This window comes from Ornithorhynchus anatinus, chromosome 3 (assembly GCF_004115215.2).
Source record: "Ornithorhynchus anatinus isolate Pmale09 chromosome 3, mOrnAna1.pri.v4, whole genome shotgun sequence".
Lineage (NCBI taxonomy): Eukaryota > Metazoa > Chordata > Mammalia > Monotremata > Ornithorhynchidae > Ornithorhynchus > Ornithorhynchus anatinus.
In genome coordinates this window covers 85,951,770-85,968,430 of record NC_041730.1, presented here as the reverse complement: position 1 = coordinate 85,968,430, position 16,661 = coordinate 85,951,770, and the positions used below count along the sequence as shown (strand labels likewise).

Here is a 16,661-nt window from a genome sequence, read left to right as displayed (position 1 = left end):
TGAGAGGGTCTGGCGAGACGGTCTGGTGAGAGGGTCTAGTGGGACGGTCCGATGAGAGGGTCCCATGACAGGGTACGGTGGAAGGGTCCAGTGAGAGGGTCTGGCATGAGGGCCTGGTGAGAGGGTCCGGTGGAAGTGTCCAGTGAGAGGGTCTGGCAAGAGGGCCTGGTGAGAGGGTCCGGTGGAAGGGTCCGGTGAGAGGGTCTGGTGAGAGGGCCGGTGAGAGGATACTGTGAGAGGGTCCGGGGGAAGGGTCTGGTGAGAGGGACCTGGGAGGGAGGGCAGAGGGAGGTGGAGTAGGGAAGGACAATGACGAGGGCCAGGAGGAGGAGCTGGTCCCGGAGAGGAAGGAGGCAGGCGGGGCCAGGGGAGGGGCCGGACAGGGGGCCGGACAGAGGCCGGGACAGGGGGCGGGACGAGAGTCCGGATGGGGCCGGGCGAGCCCCGGGAGGGGTGTCCGGGGGCGGGGCCGGTGTCCGGGTCCCGCTGTCGGTTAGGCCCCGGCGGAGCGTGCTGCTTACAGTGTTGCGCGGGGCCCGCCGGGCCAGAGGCTGGACGCCGCGGTCAGCAGTGAGTAGCGTCCCCATCCCCCGACTCCACGTGGGGGTCACTTAAACTGCCCTCTCCGTCCCCTTCCCCACCCCTCCCCTTCCCATCCCCCTCCTCCCCCGGCCCAGCAATCCTCGGCCCATCGTGGTCACTTTGTAAGCGCCTTCGTTCATCCACTCCGTCGTATTTAGGGAGCGTTTACCTTGTGCCGAGCGCTGGACTCATATGCTATTGGGTAGTGCTTGATAATAATAATGTTGGTATTTGTTAAGCGCTTACTATGTGCCGAGCAGCTTAATTTAGTACAAAGAGCCCGGGTTTGGGCATCAGAGGGTCGTGGATTCTGATCCTGCCTCCGCCACTTGGCTGCTGTGTGACCTTGGCCAAGTCGCTTCACTTCTCTATGCCTCGGTTACCTCATCTGGAAAATGGGGATTCATTCAATAGTATTTATTAAGCGCTTATTATGTACAGAGCACTTTACTAAACGCTTAATGGTGGTATTTGTTAAGCGCTTACTATGTGCAAAGCACTGTTCCAAGCCCTGGGGGGAGGGGATACAAGGTGATCAGGTTGTCCCACATGGGGCTCACAGTCTTAATCCCCCTTTTCCAGATGAGGTAGCTGAGGTACAGAGAAGTGAAGTGACTTGCCCAAAGTCACACAGCTGACAAGAGGCTGAGCAAGGATTTGAACCCATGACCTCCGACTCCCAAGCCCGGGCTCTTTCCACTGAGCCACGCTACTTCTCTATGATGAAAAGTGGGAGCTCCACGTGGGACAACCTGATTACCCTTTAGCTACCCCAGTGCTTAGAACAGTGCTTGACACATAGCAAGCGCTTAACAAATGTCATAATAATAGTAATAATAATATTCATTCATTCTTTCAGTCATATTTATTGGGCGCTTGGGATTATTGAGCGCTTACTGTGTGCAGAGCACTGTACTAAGTACTTGGGAAAGCGCAATACAACAATAAAGAGAGACAGTCCCTACCCATAACAAGCTCACGGTCTAGGCCCGGGGAGATAGACATTAATACAAATAAACTGGCATCAATAGAAATAAATAGAATGACAGATATATACGTAAGTATGGTGGGGTGGGGATAGGGGGGAAGAGTAAAGGGAGTGAATCAGCGTGAGTGAGAGTGGGAGTGGGAGCTGAGGAAAAGCAGGGCTTAGTCTGGGAAGGCCTCTTGGAGCAGATACGCCTTCAGCAGGGCTTTGAAGGGGGGAGAGTGGCAGATTTGAGAAGGCTTATTATGTGCCAGGCATTGTCCTGAGTTCTGGAAGGTCTTGGGAGAGTAATAATAATAATAATGATATTTGTTAAATGCTTTCTATGTACTAGGCACTGTACAAAGCACTTGGGAGTAATAATAATAATGATGATGGTGTTTGTTAAGCGCTCACTATGTGCCAGGCACCTACTAGCACCGGAAGAGCTTGAGAGAGTAATAATAATAATGATGATGGTATCCGTTAATCGCTTACTGTGTGCCAAGGTCTGTTCCAATCGCTGAGATCGGTACAAGGTAATTAGGTTGTCCCACTAGGGGCTCACATCTTAATCCCCATTTTACAGGTGAGGTAACTGAGGTACAGGGAAGTTAAATGGCTTGCCCAAGGTCACACAGCAGATAAGTGGTAGAGCTGGGATTGTAACCCACATCCTCTGACTCCCAAGCTTATGCTCAATAAACAGACACATTCCCTGCCCACAGCAAGCTTACAGTCTAGAGGGTGGCAGGGAGACAGAAATCAATACAAATTAATACATTAAAGATGTGAACCTAAGTGCTTTGGGGTTGGGAGAGGGGGAGGGGAAAGGGAGCAAGTCAGGGTGACGTAGAATGGAGTGGGAGAAGAGGAAAGGCACAGCTTAGTCTGGAAAGGCCTCTTGGAGGAGATGTGCCTTCAGTAAGGTTTTAAAGTGGGGGAGAGTAATTGTCAGAATCGAGGAGAGAGGGTGTTCCAAGCCAGAGGCAGGACATGGGTAGGGAATGTGTCCACCAACTCTGTTATATTATACTCTCCCAAGCCCTTAGTACAGTGCTCTGCAAACAGTAAGTGATCAATAAGTACGATTGGTTGATTGAAGACCATTGAGCAAGATTGTTCCCTTCACCTGATGGCTCCCATCAGATTCTGCCTATACCTGGCAAGTCTGGGACTAGGAAGCAGGTTCTAGACTTGGCTCTGCCATTGCCCCGTTTTGTGACTCTGAGAAAGTTACTTAGTACAGTACCTGTCACATAGTAAGCACTTAATAAATACCATTATTATTATTATTATCAGTGCCAAGTGACTTCATCTGGGTGCTTGGCATGAGATACTTATTCTCCCCACCCCTTACAGTATGAGTACTGTGTGGGACAGATCTGATTGTCTAGACTGTAAGATCATTGTGGGCAGGAAAGATGTTTTCCAACTCTTCTTTTATACTCTCCCAAGTGCTTAGTACAGTGCTCTTCACACAGTAAGCATTCAATAAATATAATTGATTATCTACTTAGTGCTTAGCATGTACTATGTGACAAAAAAACACTTAAATACCATCATTATTAAAACCCAGTCCCCCAGCCCCCAACCTGCCCTTCTCTTCCAGGAGATTCCTTCAGACAAGAGTTTGTGATGCTAGAAGTGATCACTCTATGGAATTAGGTCTGTTTCCCCCCCGGTCTGTCTGGTGCCTAAAGGGTTCTCCTGGAGGCCTGTGTGTTCTGCACTGAAGAAAGGAGGCCCATAGGGTACCGAATAATCTGAAGGAGGGCTGAAAGACATTGGAGTCAAAAATCTGGTTATGATCATCTAGGGCCAGGCTCCCCCTCCGGGACCTTAAGAACTACCCCAGGGGCCTAACCAGTTCACTAGAGATCAAGGAAGCCTCAGCTTCCTCTTCTTGTTTGGGCCCTTGGTTTTCTTTCTGTCCTCATCTGTAAAATGCAGTAGGTCATTTTTTTGTCTCTGTGGTCTGACAGAGGAAAGTTCCTGACCCTCTTTTGAGAAACCAGTTCAACCTCCAATACTCCTTTCCTCCAAGGAACCAAAAAAAAAGTTTGACAGACTCTGCATTGACTTGGAATTTTATGTGCCACAGAGAAAGCCATTCAGATTTCCCACCATTTTTCCCTCATGAATCAGACTGGCTAGTGAATCAGAGTAGAGGCCCTTCTCTTTTGTTGTCTTGCCCTGATCAACATGGGTTTATTTTAAAATTTTATTCTTTTACATTATTTCTGGTGACTAGTTTTGGTGGGTTTTAAGGATGAGCTGTACCTCCGCATTGATGATTTGCAGTTGAGGAGGAACTTTGCTAAAATATGGGTTTTAAAATAGAAATGCTGACACTGCCTCAACCAGCACGGTGCGGGCAGCATGTTGGTTACTTGTATGTGGCCATATGTTTCAGTAGAAGTTGGTCTAGGATGGTCTGGTTTGCTCTGGGATGAAACTTCCTCCATTTGGTCCTGACTTTAAATTTCATTTAATCTAGCTTGCTGCTTTCTCTTTCTTCCTTTCCCCCGGAGGATGGGCCACCTTGCAAAGCACAGGAGGGCTGACTTCCACTACTCTGATGCCCTGAATGAAGTCCTCGTGTTATAGGTGTTATCCACTGTTTGAAGGTTTTGAGGGCATCCTGTATATCTTATTTACAGATTTGATTTCTGATATTCTGGACTAACAGTGTGCTGAACAAGGCGCTGGGGAAAGGTACATGGGGATTAATTCAGACACTGGCCCTCACCCTTGGAAAACTTAAAGGCTAAAAGGCCAGAGAAAGAAAGAAGTAATTACAAGGATGATAGCATTTATTAAACGTCAAACCCTGGGCAAAGTGCTGACGTCGTTACAAGGTAATCAGCTCGGAAACAGACCCTGTCCTACACAGAGGTCACAGTCTAAGAGAGAAGGAAAATGGGTGATTTATTCCCCATTTAACAGGTCTTTTTAAAAAATGGTCTTTATTATTATTATTAATAATCGTCATCATACTTATAGTAATTATCATTATTATTATTTTGGTATTTGTTAAGCGCTTACTATGTGCCAGGCAGGGTATTAAGTACTAGATAGATATAAGATAATCATGTTGGACAGTCTCTGTCCCACATGGAGTTTACAGTCTTAATCCTCATTTTACAGATGAGGGAACTCAGGCATAGAGATGTTAAATGACTTGCTCAAGGTCACCCAGCAGACAAGTGGCAGAGCTGGGTTTAGAATGCAGGTCCTTCTGACTCCCAAGCCCATACTCTATCCACTAGGCTATACTGTTTTCCTACTAAACCATGCTGCTTCTTTCTGAGGTCTAACCTGAGACCCTGTCCTTCCTCCCAATAGTGGCCATTGTCTCAGAAGATGGGTTTCGTCACAGCTCTAACTCTGTATACCGGGCACCCGATGACCCCTTCCCAGATGAACAAGAGCCTCTAATAGCTGGGTATACGGGTAGCCATTATAGCCAGCATAAGCCCGAGGATCGCTTCAATGGGGTCTACATCATCTTCTTCTGCATGGGGATTGGCTCTCTGCTGCCCTGGAATTTCTTCGTCACAGCCAAGGAGTACTGGATCTACAAGCTCCAGAATTGCTCGAGCCAGCCCACCCCTGAGGGAGCCTCTGACATTCAGGTAATGCACAGATCACCAGTGAATAGAGCAGGTAATTAACCCCCTCTGTGGGAGTTACCATGGCCTGGCTCTAAAATCAATCATTCAGTGGTATTTACTGAGTGCTTACTCTCTGCAGTGTACTGTGTTAAATGTTTAGGAGAGTACAGTACAACAGGTATTCCGCCACGTGCTGTACCATGGGCAAACCACTTTACTACTGTGTGCCTCCGTTAACTCATCTGTAAAATGGGAACTAAGACTGTGAGCCCCATGTGGGACAGGGTGTCCAGCCTGATTGTGTCGTATCTACCCAACGCTTAGTACACTGCCTGATACACAGTAACCACTTAGCAAAAACCACAAAAAAAAATTTCCAAACATTGGAATTAAATAAAATTGAGTGTCAAATCAAATATACACAATATTCAAATGCCAAGGATGGGCGTGAATAAATACATCAATCTAGGAAGCTAAAGAGTTGATTGGGGATGCGGTTAATTGATCAAGGTTGGTCAAAAGAGGTGGAATTTTAAAAGGACTTTCGTGATGGGGAGGGCTTCCATCTGGCTGGCTGGTTTGAGGGGGAAGGAGTTCAAGATTCCGTAGCCAGTGTGCATAAGAGTACAGAAGTGGGTAAGGTAAGAACACAGCACAGTCAGAAGGGTCTCAGGAGGAGCCAAAGTGTGAGCGGAGCTGACTTGTAAAGCAGAGAAGCTGGGGAGTAGCCTGGAGGTCTGCATGGAGGGTGATGCCAACCATCGGAAGGTCTTGAGGACAGGAGAAATGTCTGCTGAGCGATGTTTCAGAAAAATGATCCGGGCAACATCTCGGAGTATGAACTAGCACAGGGAGAGGCTGGAGGAGGGGAGAGCGCCAAGGGGGAGCCGATACCATATTCCATTTGGAATCATTTGATGGCTTGAACCAGGCTAGAGGGGGTTGAATAGGTAGAAAGGAAAGACCGATCCGGAGATGTTTGTAAAGAAATGTCAGTAGGGCATACTCACTCCATCCCCTTAGCTTAGGTGAATATTCTTATACCTGACTATCTCCCCTATCTCTAATCCTTTTTAATGTTTGTCTCCCCCTCTAGACTGTAAGCTCCTTTTGGGCAGGGATCACATCTCCCAATCCTGTTGTATTATACTTTCCCAGGCACTCAGTACAGTGCCCTGCACATAGTAAGCATTCAATAAATTCCACCGGTCGATTGGTTTGGATGTGAGAGCAGAATGGCCGTGAGGAGTCGAGGATGAAATCAAGGTGACGGGCTTCAGGTTCAAGGGTGGTGTTGCCAATGGAGATGGGGAGATTGGGAGGATGAAATGTTCAGTGTAGATACATTGAGTCATCCAGATGGAGTTCTCGAGGCAAGAGGAGATACGGTATTGGGGAGCAGGGGAGGGTCCAGAGCTAGACAAGTAGATATGTGAGTCTCCGACCTAGGGATGGCAGCTGAAGAGTTCCCCAAATGAGTGAGTGTGACAGGAATAAGGCAAGTGCCCTGCCCGTGAACCTTTCACAAAATACACATCACGTAGAGAGTAAAGCTCGAAGACCTAAAGGTACTGAACGTCAACTAATCAGGTAGTCAAAGGGAATTTCCAAATTCTCGTGGGAGGTGGTTTTTTTAACCCATTTGGCAGTTGGGATTATAGGAGCAGAGCCAAGTAAAACCCAGAACTGAAATTCAACCTTAGTAGTAGTTAGTCCTTACTGAGCTCAAGGCACTGAACTAAGTGCCTCTTGACTCACCATCTTGGCTCGCCAGACCTCCTGCATTTCTGTTATCTTTCATCTCCGAAAAGGATTCGGGAGTTGCCTTTCCTTATGAGGAGTTCAAGCTTTTCCCATTGTTACCCACTCAAGTTTGTCTGAATCCCACAGGTCCTGTTGGGTGGTGGAGCCCTGAGACCACTTGTATTTAGCATTTTTCCTCCACCTCTTTCCCACCCCAGGGAGGAGTCAGTGTGTTCATTCAATTGTATTTATTGAGCGCTTACTGTGTGTAGAACACTGTACAAAGTGCTTGGAAAAGTACAATACAACAGTAAGCAGTGGCATTCCCTGCACTCAGCAAGCTTTCAGTCTAGAGAAAGCAATACAAATAAATAAAATTACAGATATGTACATAAGTGCTATGCAGCTGGGAGTGGGGGAAGAACAAAGGGAGTAAGTCAGGGCGATGCAGAAGGGAGTGGGAGATGAGGAGAAGTGGTGCTTAGTCTGGGAAGACCTCTTGGGGGAGATGTGCCTTCAAGAAGGCTTCGACGTAGGGGGAGAGCAATTGTCAGATTTGAAGAGGGAGGGCATTCTAGGCCACAGGGGGGATGTGGGCAAGGGGTCAGTGGCAAGACAGGAGAGTTGAGGAATAGTGAGAAGATTAGCACTGGAAGAGTGAAATGTGAAGACTAGGTTGTAGAAGGAGAGAAGTGAGGTGAGGTAGGAAGGGGCAAGGTGATGGAGTGCTTTAAAGCCAATGGTGAGGATTTCTGTTTGATACGGAGGTGGATGGGCAACCACTGCAGTTTTTCCAGGAACGGGTTAAAAGTGTTAAAGAAGGGGAGCTGACAGGCCCCTGTGGTAGCTTGGACAAAGTTGAGCCTTCTCCAGCACTGTGATAATAATCATCATAAGAAGGGTGGTATTTGTTAAGCACTTACAATGTGCCCAACACTGTACTAGACCCTGGGCATAGAGATAAGACAATCAGATCAGGTATGGCCCTGTCCCTCATAGGGCTCACAGTCTAAGTAAGAGGGAGAACAGGTATTGAATCCCCATTTTACCAATCAGGAAACAGAAGTGTTGAGAAGTTAAGTGATTTGCCCAGACCATGCAGGTTCTCATTCCACAGCCTTTTCTGATGCTTTCTAGCTCTTTTTCCAAGGGCTGGCAGGTTTAGATGGAGTACCTGGTGCCCCAGCGAGCCTCTGGCTTCTGGCATCTGAGATGGGAGACATGTCACCTCTGAATTCATGGGCCAAGCTTTCAGAAGCAAACATGCCGGTGTGTGTCTGCATTTTCTAGGCCATTTTTCTTTGCTTAATTCCTCGTCGCTCCCTGCCTCTCAGCCCCACTCACTCCTGTGCTCTTTCCGATTTTTCCTGCGACACCCGGCTAATCTGACATCCTCACCTGAAGACCGTTCTGGGGAAAATCAAGCAGTTTCCATCTCCAGCCAGCACCTGCAGCCTGATTAGCCTCTTCTGTTTTTTGCCCGAGAAAGGGGCCATTTGGTGGGGCTCGTTTTTAAAAAAGGCTCTGCTTGGCACCATCAGCCAGGCCTTCCTGCTGCTGCCCTCCAGGCTCATTAGCCAATCGGAGCCCCTTCCCGTCTGCCCGGGGCTGGATCGTGCATAGCTGCGGAAGTGTCTCGCTCTCTCTCTTGGTTACCCGGGAGCCACTGGAATAAGAAATGGAAATCGCAGCCTTGGAAATTAGGGAAGGCCAAGGGGCCCGAAGTTGAGAGAAATTAGACCCGGCACAATTGAAAACTGGAATAAAAATTGGAAATAGCATCTCTAGTATTGGATGCTTGTGCTGGGAGCTGGGGAAACGATGGCACAAGCCTTAGGACTACTCGGCCAATGTATGACCAGCATTGGAAATGATTATCCGGCGGGCAGGAGGAGAGGACAGAGAGGGGATCGAACCAAATTCAACAGATTATTTGAATACCTAGGCTGTGTTGCCAGCTGTTTTTGTTTGATCTGGGGATGGCCCTCTGGCCCTGGATTGATTGAAGGAGGTCCTCAGACAAAGCACTGTGGCTTGGGCTCTGTGGTGGGTTTTAAGGTATTAAGCTCCTTCTTTTTTTTTTTAATGGAATTCGTTAAGCATTACTTATGTACCAGGCACTATACTAAATTCTGGGGTAGATACAAGATAGGTTGGACACAGTCCGTGTCCCATGTGGAGCTCAAAGCTGTGATCCCCATTTTACAGATGATGTTACTGAGACACAGAGAAGTTAAGTGACTTGTCCAAGGTCACACAACAGACAAGTAGAGGAGGTGGAATTAGAACCCAGGTCCTTTGACTCTCAGGTCTGTGCTCTTTCCACTATGCCTTGCTGCTTCTGACTAGGCTAAGCCGTTCCTTCCTTTGAGAGAAGGCTTTGCTACACAGCTACTGAAACCCACGGGAGCAGAATCTAGGTGCCTAACACACCCTAGAGACCCTTGAACTGCATCTCCTCACTCACTTAACTTTTTTAAGTGGCACCAGAATGAAGAAGGCCAGAGACCTGTGGGATCTTAGCTAAGGCCACTTACGCCTTCAGTGAGAGGAACAAGACAGCAGTGAGCCAGGCCGAGGCCAAAAGCGGTGTCGTGCTTGGAGCCATCCTGGGTTCCCTCCCAGAGGTGCCACTGAGTTGCCGGGTGATTCAGGGCAAGCCAGTTAATCTCTCTGTGCCTGTTCAACTAGAAAAGGAATGTGACTGATACTTTAAGGAATTTTGGAAGCTGGAAGGACCGAGGCTAAGTGGTCTACTTCTACTGAGTCCCCAAAGCAAATGTTTCACTATTGCATGTTGTCTGGAAGCCCACTCACAGCAGGCTCCACATAGTGCAGTGGGCAGCTGCTGCTAAATAGGATCTGTTTTAAATGGGTCATAACAGCATGGCCTAGTAGATAGAGCATGGGCCTGAGAGTCAGAAGGACCTGGGCTCTTAACCCAGCTCCGTCACTTGTCTGCTGTGTGACCTTGGGCATGTCACTTAGCTTCTCTATGCCTCAATTACCCCATCGGTAAAATGGGGATTAAGATTGTGAGCCCTTTGTGGGACAGGGACTATGTCCAACATGATTATCTTGTATCTACCCCAGTGCTTAGTTAAGTGCTTGGCACATAGTAAGCGCTTAACAAATAGTGTAATCATTATTATTATTATCATTGTTATTAAGTCTCCTGCCCGGAGCTTCATCGAGCCTGTGCCAGTTTGGATGTTGGGATTCTGTTAAAAATGATCCTTATGGGAATGGAAAGTTGGGGATGAATGGATGGGTTGGTGTGAAGCTCATTTCTGCCCTAAGGTGTGTTTTTGCCAAGCGTTCTGGCTAGAATGCCATCAGGGAATTAAAGAGCATTCTTTCTCTTTGGGCAGCGTGATGTTGGGAAGAAATGGTTGTGAACATCCACGGCCATGGATGTGGGTGAAAACTGCATTGAAAGCTTTCCTTATGGGGAGATTTTGTGAGAATACTACTCTGTAGTATAGGATGCCTGGGATATTTATTAAGACACCTCAATATAAGATGCTCTACAGAACATGCAGAAAAGACACAGTTCCAGCTCCTTAGGTTTCCTCTTTGAAAGTAAAGGGGTTACAGGATTTTTATGGGATGAGTGTACACTGCTTTGTTGGTTCCAGGGAGAAGCCAGAAGGGGAGCATGTTGAGTTCCTGGGGGAAGCGGGACTGAGTTTCAACTGCAGCTGCTGCTTTTATAGCCGGGCTGCTGTAGCTGCCTCTCCAAAAGGCCCTGCTGCCCTTCTGGGTAGGGGGTGGCCCATAGCACTCTTAAGAGCTGAGAGAGAGTGGAAAGGGTCAGAGGATAGTAGCAGAAGAACATCCTGATAGCAGGGTTGGTCTCCCAAGCAGAAGCAGCATGGACCAAGAAGCGGAGAGTACCCTAGCTGTGCCTGAGGCAGGTGTGCCATCTAAATGGCTTGGTGTGACATGGCTTGGAAGGCATGCCACAGTGGCCAATACCCACAGGCCTGCCCACTCAGCAGTTGGAAAGGGTATAAGAGAACCCCCAGTGGAAGGAGGGGGCTGGAACAGAGCAGTCTGGGAGCTGGTTGGTTGGCTCTCTATTCCTCCCGGGCCCTGGAGATCCAGGTATACCTGCCTGGGTTGGGAATGGGAGGAGGGCTCCCTTGAACCATTTTTTGAAGTTAAGCCTGGAGTCGGTCTATATTCTTTTGTGAGCCACCTAGTCCTAGCTGCAGGCCCACGTGCCCAACATACATCTGGAAAGGTTTTTTTCTGTATTTAGCTTTCGCAGTGCCCTGTGCTGAGTGGAAAAAGCCCAACTTGCCAGTCGTGTTTCTAGGCCGTTACTGTCTACTTTTATCTATTTTCTCCCTTGACCTATTCTGCTTTGCCTCCCCTTGCATTGGCTTCTTCCTACGTCCAGTTATTGATCTCCCCCTTGCTGCCTTTCACTCTTTCCTGAGCAGCCCTTCAATGTCTAGAAGCAAATGCCCCAACAAATTAGAACCTGGTTTAGGTCTTTAGTACTCAAGGGTCTCTCTTTAATGCGATTGATTACTACTACTGTCTGGAGAATGTAATCCAAATTAGAGTCTTTCCACTGAGACACCAAAGCCTCTTATTTACCTCCAGGCGTACAGCTGAAAGGGCCTGGCACGTTTAGCCTGATGTGGCACAGAGCTTAATTAGGTTGTCTGCAGTTGCCTTCCCAGAACACCCCCCCATCCCAAAATCCTTTGGGCAGACTCCTCTTAGCCTGTGGAAGGGAGGCCCTTTGGGGGCTTAATAATGTTAATAATAATGTTGGTATTTGTTAAGCGCTTACTATGTGCCGAGCACTGTTCTAAGCGCTGGGGTAGACATAGGGGAATCAGGTTGTCCCACGTGGGGCTCACAGTCTTAATCCCCATTTTACAGATGAGGGAACTGAGGCACAGAGAAGTTAAGTGACTTGCCCACAGTCACACAGCCGACAAGTGGCAGAGCTGGGATTCGAACTCATGAGCCCTGACTCCAAAGTCCGTGCTCTTTCCACTGAGCCACGCTGCTTCTCAGGCTTGCCCTGAGGAGAATGAGCTCATCTAACCGAGGCATGGGTAAGGAAGATGGGGGCGGAAACTTACCACTCCTTGCCTTCCGTCAACAATCCTTTCCGGGGAAGCCTCTGTCTAGATTGGAATTTCAGAGATGAGCCAAACTTTGTGGCAGTGGTGCAGCTGTATCTATCAACTGACAGAGCAGATTTAATCCAGAACTGGGGAAGGTGCGAGCCCCTTCCTTGTTACCCGGTGGCCTCTTCTGGCCGAGTCAGTTAATCGTATTTGCTGAGCGCTTATTGTGTGCAAAGGCTGTACTGAGTGCTTGGGAGAGTACAATAATAACAGACACATTCCCTTCCCACAGTGAACTTACGCTCTAGAGAGGGAGACAGACATTAATACAAATAAATACAATTTCAAGTATGTACATAAGTGCTGTGGGGCTGGGAGGGGGATGAATAAAGGGAGCGAGTCAGGGCGACGCAGAAGGGAGTGGGAGAAGAGGAAAGGTGGGCTTAGTCAGGGAAGACCTCTTGGAAGAGATGTGCCTTCAAAAAGGCTTGGCAGGTGGGGAGAGTAATTATCCGTCGGCTAAGAAGAGGGAGGGCGGTCCAGGCCAAAGCCAGGATGTGGATGAGAGGTCGGTTGTGAGATAACTGAGATCAAGGTACAGTGAGAAGGTTGACATTTGAGGAGCAAAGTGGGAGGGCTGGGTTGAAGAAGGAGAGGAGTGAGATAAAGTAGGAGGGGGCAAGGTTCATTAATTCATTTAATCATATTTATTGAGCACTTACTGTGTGCAGAGCACTTTACTAAATGCTTGGAAAGTACAATTTGGCAACAGAGACTATCCCTACTCAACAGTGGGCTCACAGTGTAGAAGGGAGAGACAGACAACAAAACAAGTAGACAGGCATCAAAACCATCAAATAGATAAATAGAATTATAGATAGATACACATCATTAATGAAATAGAGTAATAAATATGTACAAATATACACAAGTGCTGTGGGGAGAGGAAGGGGGTAGAGCAGAGGGAGGGAATAGGGGTGATGAGGTGAGGAGGAGCAGAGGAAAAGGGGGGCTCAGTCTGGGGTTCCCCCTGGGGTCCCAGCTGTCGGAGCCCCAAAGGGCTGCTCTCTCCACCATATTGAGAGACACACCAGGAAGCAGATGAAGTGTGGCATCAGCAATCATTCCAAACCCCAGCAGAAGCAGGGCAGGGGCGGAGTGACTCACGAGGCTTGTCTGGGTCAGCTGACTGCCGCCAGTGGCAGGCTGTGAGCCCTTGTGATGCTCTTCCTCCTTCCACCCCACCCGCGGTCAGAACAAAGGAAAGAGAGCCTAAGGCCCATTCCTGCTAGCTCTGGGGGACACAGAAGCTGATCCTCCAAGTTCCTTGGTTCCTCTCCTCTTCTCTCAGAGCCCTACATTGTCCAAGCACTTCCTACAGTGCTCTACATGCAGTAATTCCATTGACTGAAAATGGCCAGCACAGCTCACCCTAGCCCTTGTCGTGTCTGGCCAGGCCCAAACAGAACCCTCATCATAGTATCTTGTGAGGTGGACTGCCGGTGAGCCCAGCGCAAACTGGCGGTGGTCCTGGCCTCCAGTTTACGGGACTGTTGCCTATATGCTCTCGGTTGCCCCTGGGCTGTTGGGAATTGTAAAACTAGTACAGAGTTAAGGAAGCAGATTTGCTTAGTGGCAAAAACATGGGCTTGGGAGCCAGAGATCGTGGGTTCTAATCCCGGCTCTGCCACTTGTCAGCTGTGTGACTTTAGGCAAGTCACTTAACTTCTCTGGGCCTCAGTTACCTCATCTGTTAAATGGGGATTAAGGCTGTGAGCCCCACGTGGGACAACCTGATTACCTTGTATCTACCCTAGTGCTTTGAACAGAAGCACATGGCTCAGTGGAAGCAGCGTGGTTCAGTGGAAAGAGCGTGGGTTTCAGAGTCAGAGGTCATGGGTTCGACTCCCGGCTCTGCCACTTGTCAGCTGTGTGACTGTGGGCAAGTCACAACTTCTCTGTGCCTCAGTTACCTCATCTGTAAAATGGGGATTAACTGTGAACCTCATGTGGGACAACCTGATTACCCTGTATCTCCCCCAGCGCTTAGCACAGTGCTCTGCACATAGTAAGCGCTTAATAAATGCCAACATTAAGCACATAGTAAGCGCTTAACAGATACCATTATTATTATTAGTAGTATTACCCGCAACACATCCAAAACTTACTTCTGGCCCACCAGTGGTTCAGTCACCACCCTCTGGACTGTAAGCTCGTTGTGGGCAGGGAATGTCTCTGTTTATTGTTATATCATACTCTCTCAAGCGCTTAGTACAGTCCTCTGCACACAGTAAGTGCTCAATAAATACGTTGGACTGACCCTGTTGCCCACCTGTTCTTCTGGCTTTTGGCATTTCACTGCTCATTAGCACTTTTGTGGTATCCTAGGCAGAAGAAGAGAACGAACTTCACACCAATTCATTTTTCTTTTGTTAATCCTCCTGGTAAAAGGTTTGATGGAGGAAGAGGGTAATTTATTGGCCAACATGAAGATTTTTTTATTATCTTTGCACTTCAATTGTTCATGAGTTAGATTTCTAATCGACCAGTCATATTTACTGAGCACATATATAGTAAAATGCACTATATGAAGTGTGTGAGAGAGTGAGACAGAAGCTGTCAAGGAGTTTAGAGTCTAAAGGGGGAGACCTAACAAAATTAATTTAGGAGTGAGAGCCAGGCAAAGAGCAAGAATATTAAAGATATAACAAAATTATAAATGTCAGAAACATGGCCCAGTGGATAGGGTCTGAGTTCCAATGTTGACACCACCGCTTGTCTGCTTTGTGACCTTGGGCAACACTATTTACTCTCTGTACCTCAGTTTCCTCATTTGTAAAATGAAGATAAAATAACTGTTCTGCCTCCTCCTTAGACTGCGAGTCCCATTTTGGGACTGGGACTGTGTCAGATCTGCTTATATTGTGTCTACCTTCCCCAGTGCTTAGAACAGTGCTCGGCACCTAGTAAGTGCTTAACAAATACCAACATTATTATTATTATTATTACTCCAGCACTTAATACATTGCATGGTACATAGGAAGTCGTTAGCAAATACAACTCTTAATAGCTGGATAAATAATTGAATATTAAAATTCATGTAACATGCTGCAGAAGTAGTTGTTGGGGTGATGCGACTAGGAGATTGTGAATTAATCAGGGAAGACTCTTGAAGGATGGGGATTGGAAGGGCAGGAGGGGCTTTGAGAATGAGGAGAGCTGTGTTTCTGGGAAACTGGAGAACAAAGGGAGGTCCAGGCTAGGAGAACAGCATGAGTGAGGGGTAAAAGGCGGAAGAGTCGAGAGTTGGGTATAGATAGAAGGTGAGCTGGGGCGAAGGGAAGAGTGTGCACTTGGGGGCCAGCGGCTGAAGTGAGTTGATAGGTCACATAGAGAGATTTGCTGAAAGGCCTTCAAGCTAGTGGTGAGGAGTCTAGACTGTAAACTCATGGTGGGCAGGGAACGTGTCCACCAACTCTGAAACAGCGTGGCTCCGTGGAAAGAGCAGGGGCTCAGGAGTCACGGTCGTGGGTTCTAATCCCAGCCCCGCCACCTGTCCGCTGTGTGACTTTGGGCGAGTCACTTCACTTCTTGGTGCCTCAGTTCCCTCGTCTGTAAAATGGAGATGAAGTCCGTGAGCCCCACGTGGGACAACCTGATAACCCTGTATCTACCCCAGCACTTAGAACAGTGCTCTGCACATAGTAAGCGCTTAAATGCCAACATTATTATTATTATTATTATTATTATATTGTACTCTCCCAAGTGCTTAGTACAGTGATCTGCACACAGTAAGCACTCAGTAAATACCATTGATTGATCGATGAGGCTGAAGCAGATGGATGGATAGCCTTTGGAGGGTTTGAGGAATGGAATGGTGAGTGCTAAGGGAAATTTCAAGCAGGTGATTTAGGCAGTTGGGTGGAGTATAGAGTGAAGGAGGTAGATGAGAGAGATGGGGGAGACCAGTGAGAAGTTTGATACAGTAGTGTAACTGTAGGTTAGAAGAGTTTGGACCAGGGTTGGTAGTTTCTTGGGTGGAGAGGAAGGGGTAGATGTGGTAAACGTGGGAAAGGAAAAAGCGGAGGAAGCAGGATTTAATTTTTGATTTGAGTGTGAGAGCTGCAAGTTGTGGGCTTTTGGGCCAGGACCTCTTTGATTGTGAGCACTGGGTGGGACAGGGACTATGTCTAATTCTGATGATCTAGTATCCTTGCCACTGTTTAACACATAGTAAGTGCTTAATGCTTCTATCAGTGAAAAGAAAATTAGGTGAGAAGATGAGATTTCACTTTGGGCATTGAGTTGGAGGTACTGATGGGCCATCCAAGTGGAGGTGTTCTGGAGGAAGGAAGAAGTGTAAAATTGAATAGCTGGAGAGAGGATGGGGATTCCTTCACCACAGGTTATCAAGAGCTGGTTGTGTGGCTGTTGAACTGTTTGCAGAAATGGAAAGTCCCAGTGTTCAGCACCTTCAAAGCCCTCACCCTCAAACCCTCTAAGAGGCCTTTACCAATTAAGCCCTCTTCTCCCCAACTCCCTCTCCCTTCTACGTCACCTATGCACTTGAATCTGTGCCCTTTGAGCACTTGATATTTATCCCTCCCTCAGCCCCACAGCAGTTATGTACATAGCCGTAATTCATTTATATTAATGTCT

General features: G+C 47.8%; 1 protein-coding gene across 1 annotated transcript in view; it reads left to right on the top strand.

The window, feature by feature from the left end:
* Positions 1-471: 471 nt before the first annotated feature.
* SLC29A3 (solute carrier family 29 member 3) overlaps positions 472-16,661 on the top strand; it is a 45,733-nt gene continuing 29,543 nt past the window's right edge. Inside the window, exons 1-2 of the mRNA XM_029061413.1 lie at positions 472-570; positions 4,898-5,187. Of these exons, the coding sequence (XP_028917246.1) occupies position 570; positions 4,898-5,187 (291 nt within the window). The 5' untranslated portion in view covers positions 472-569. The remainder of the gene's footprint in view (positions 571-4,897; positions 5,188-16,661) is intronic.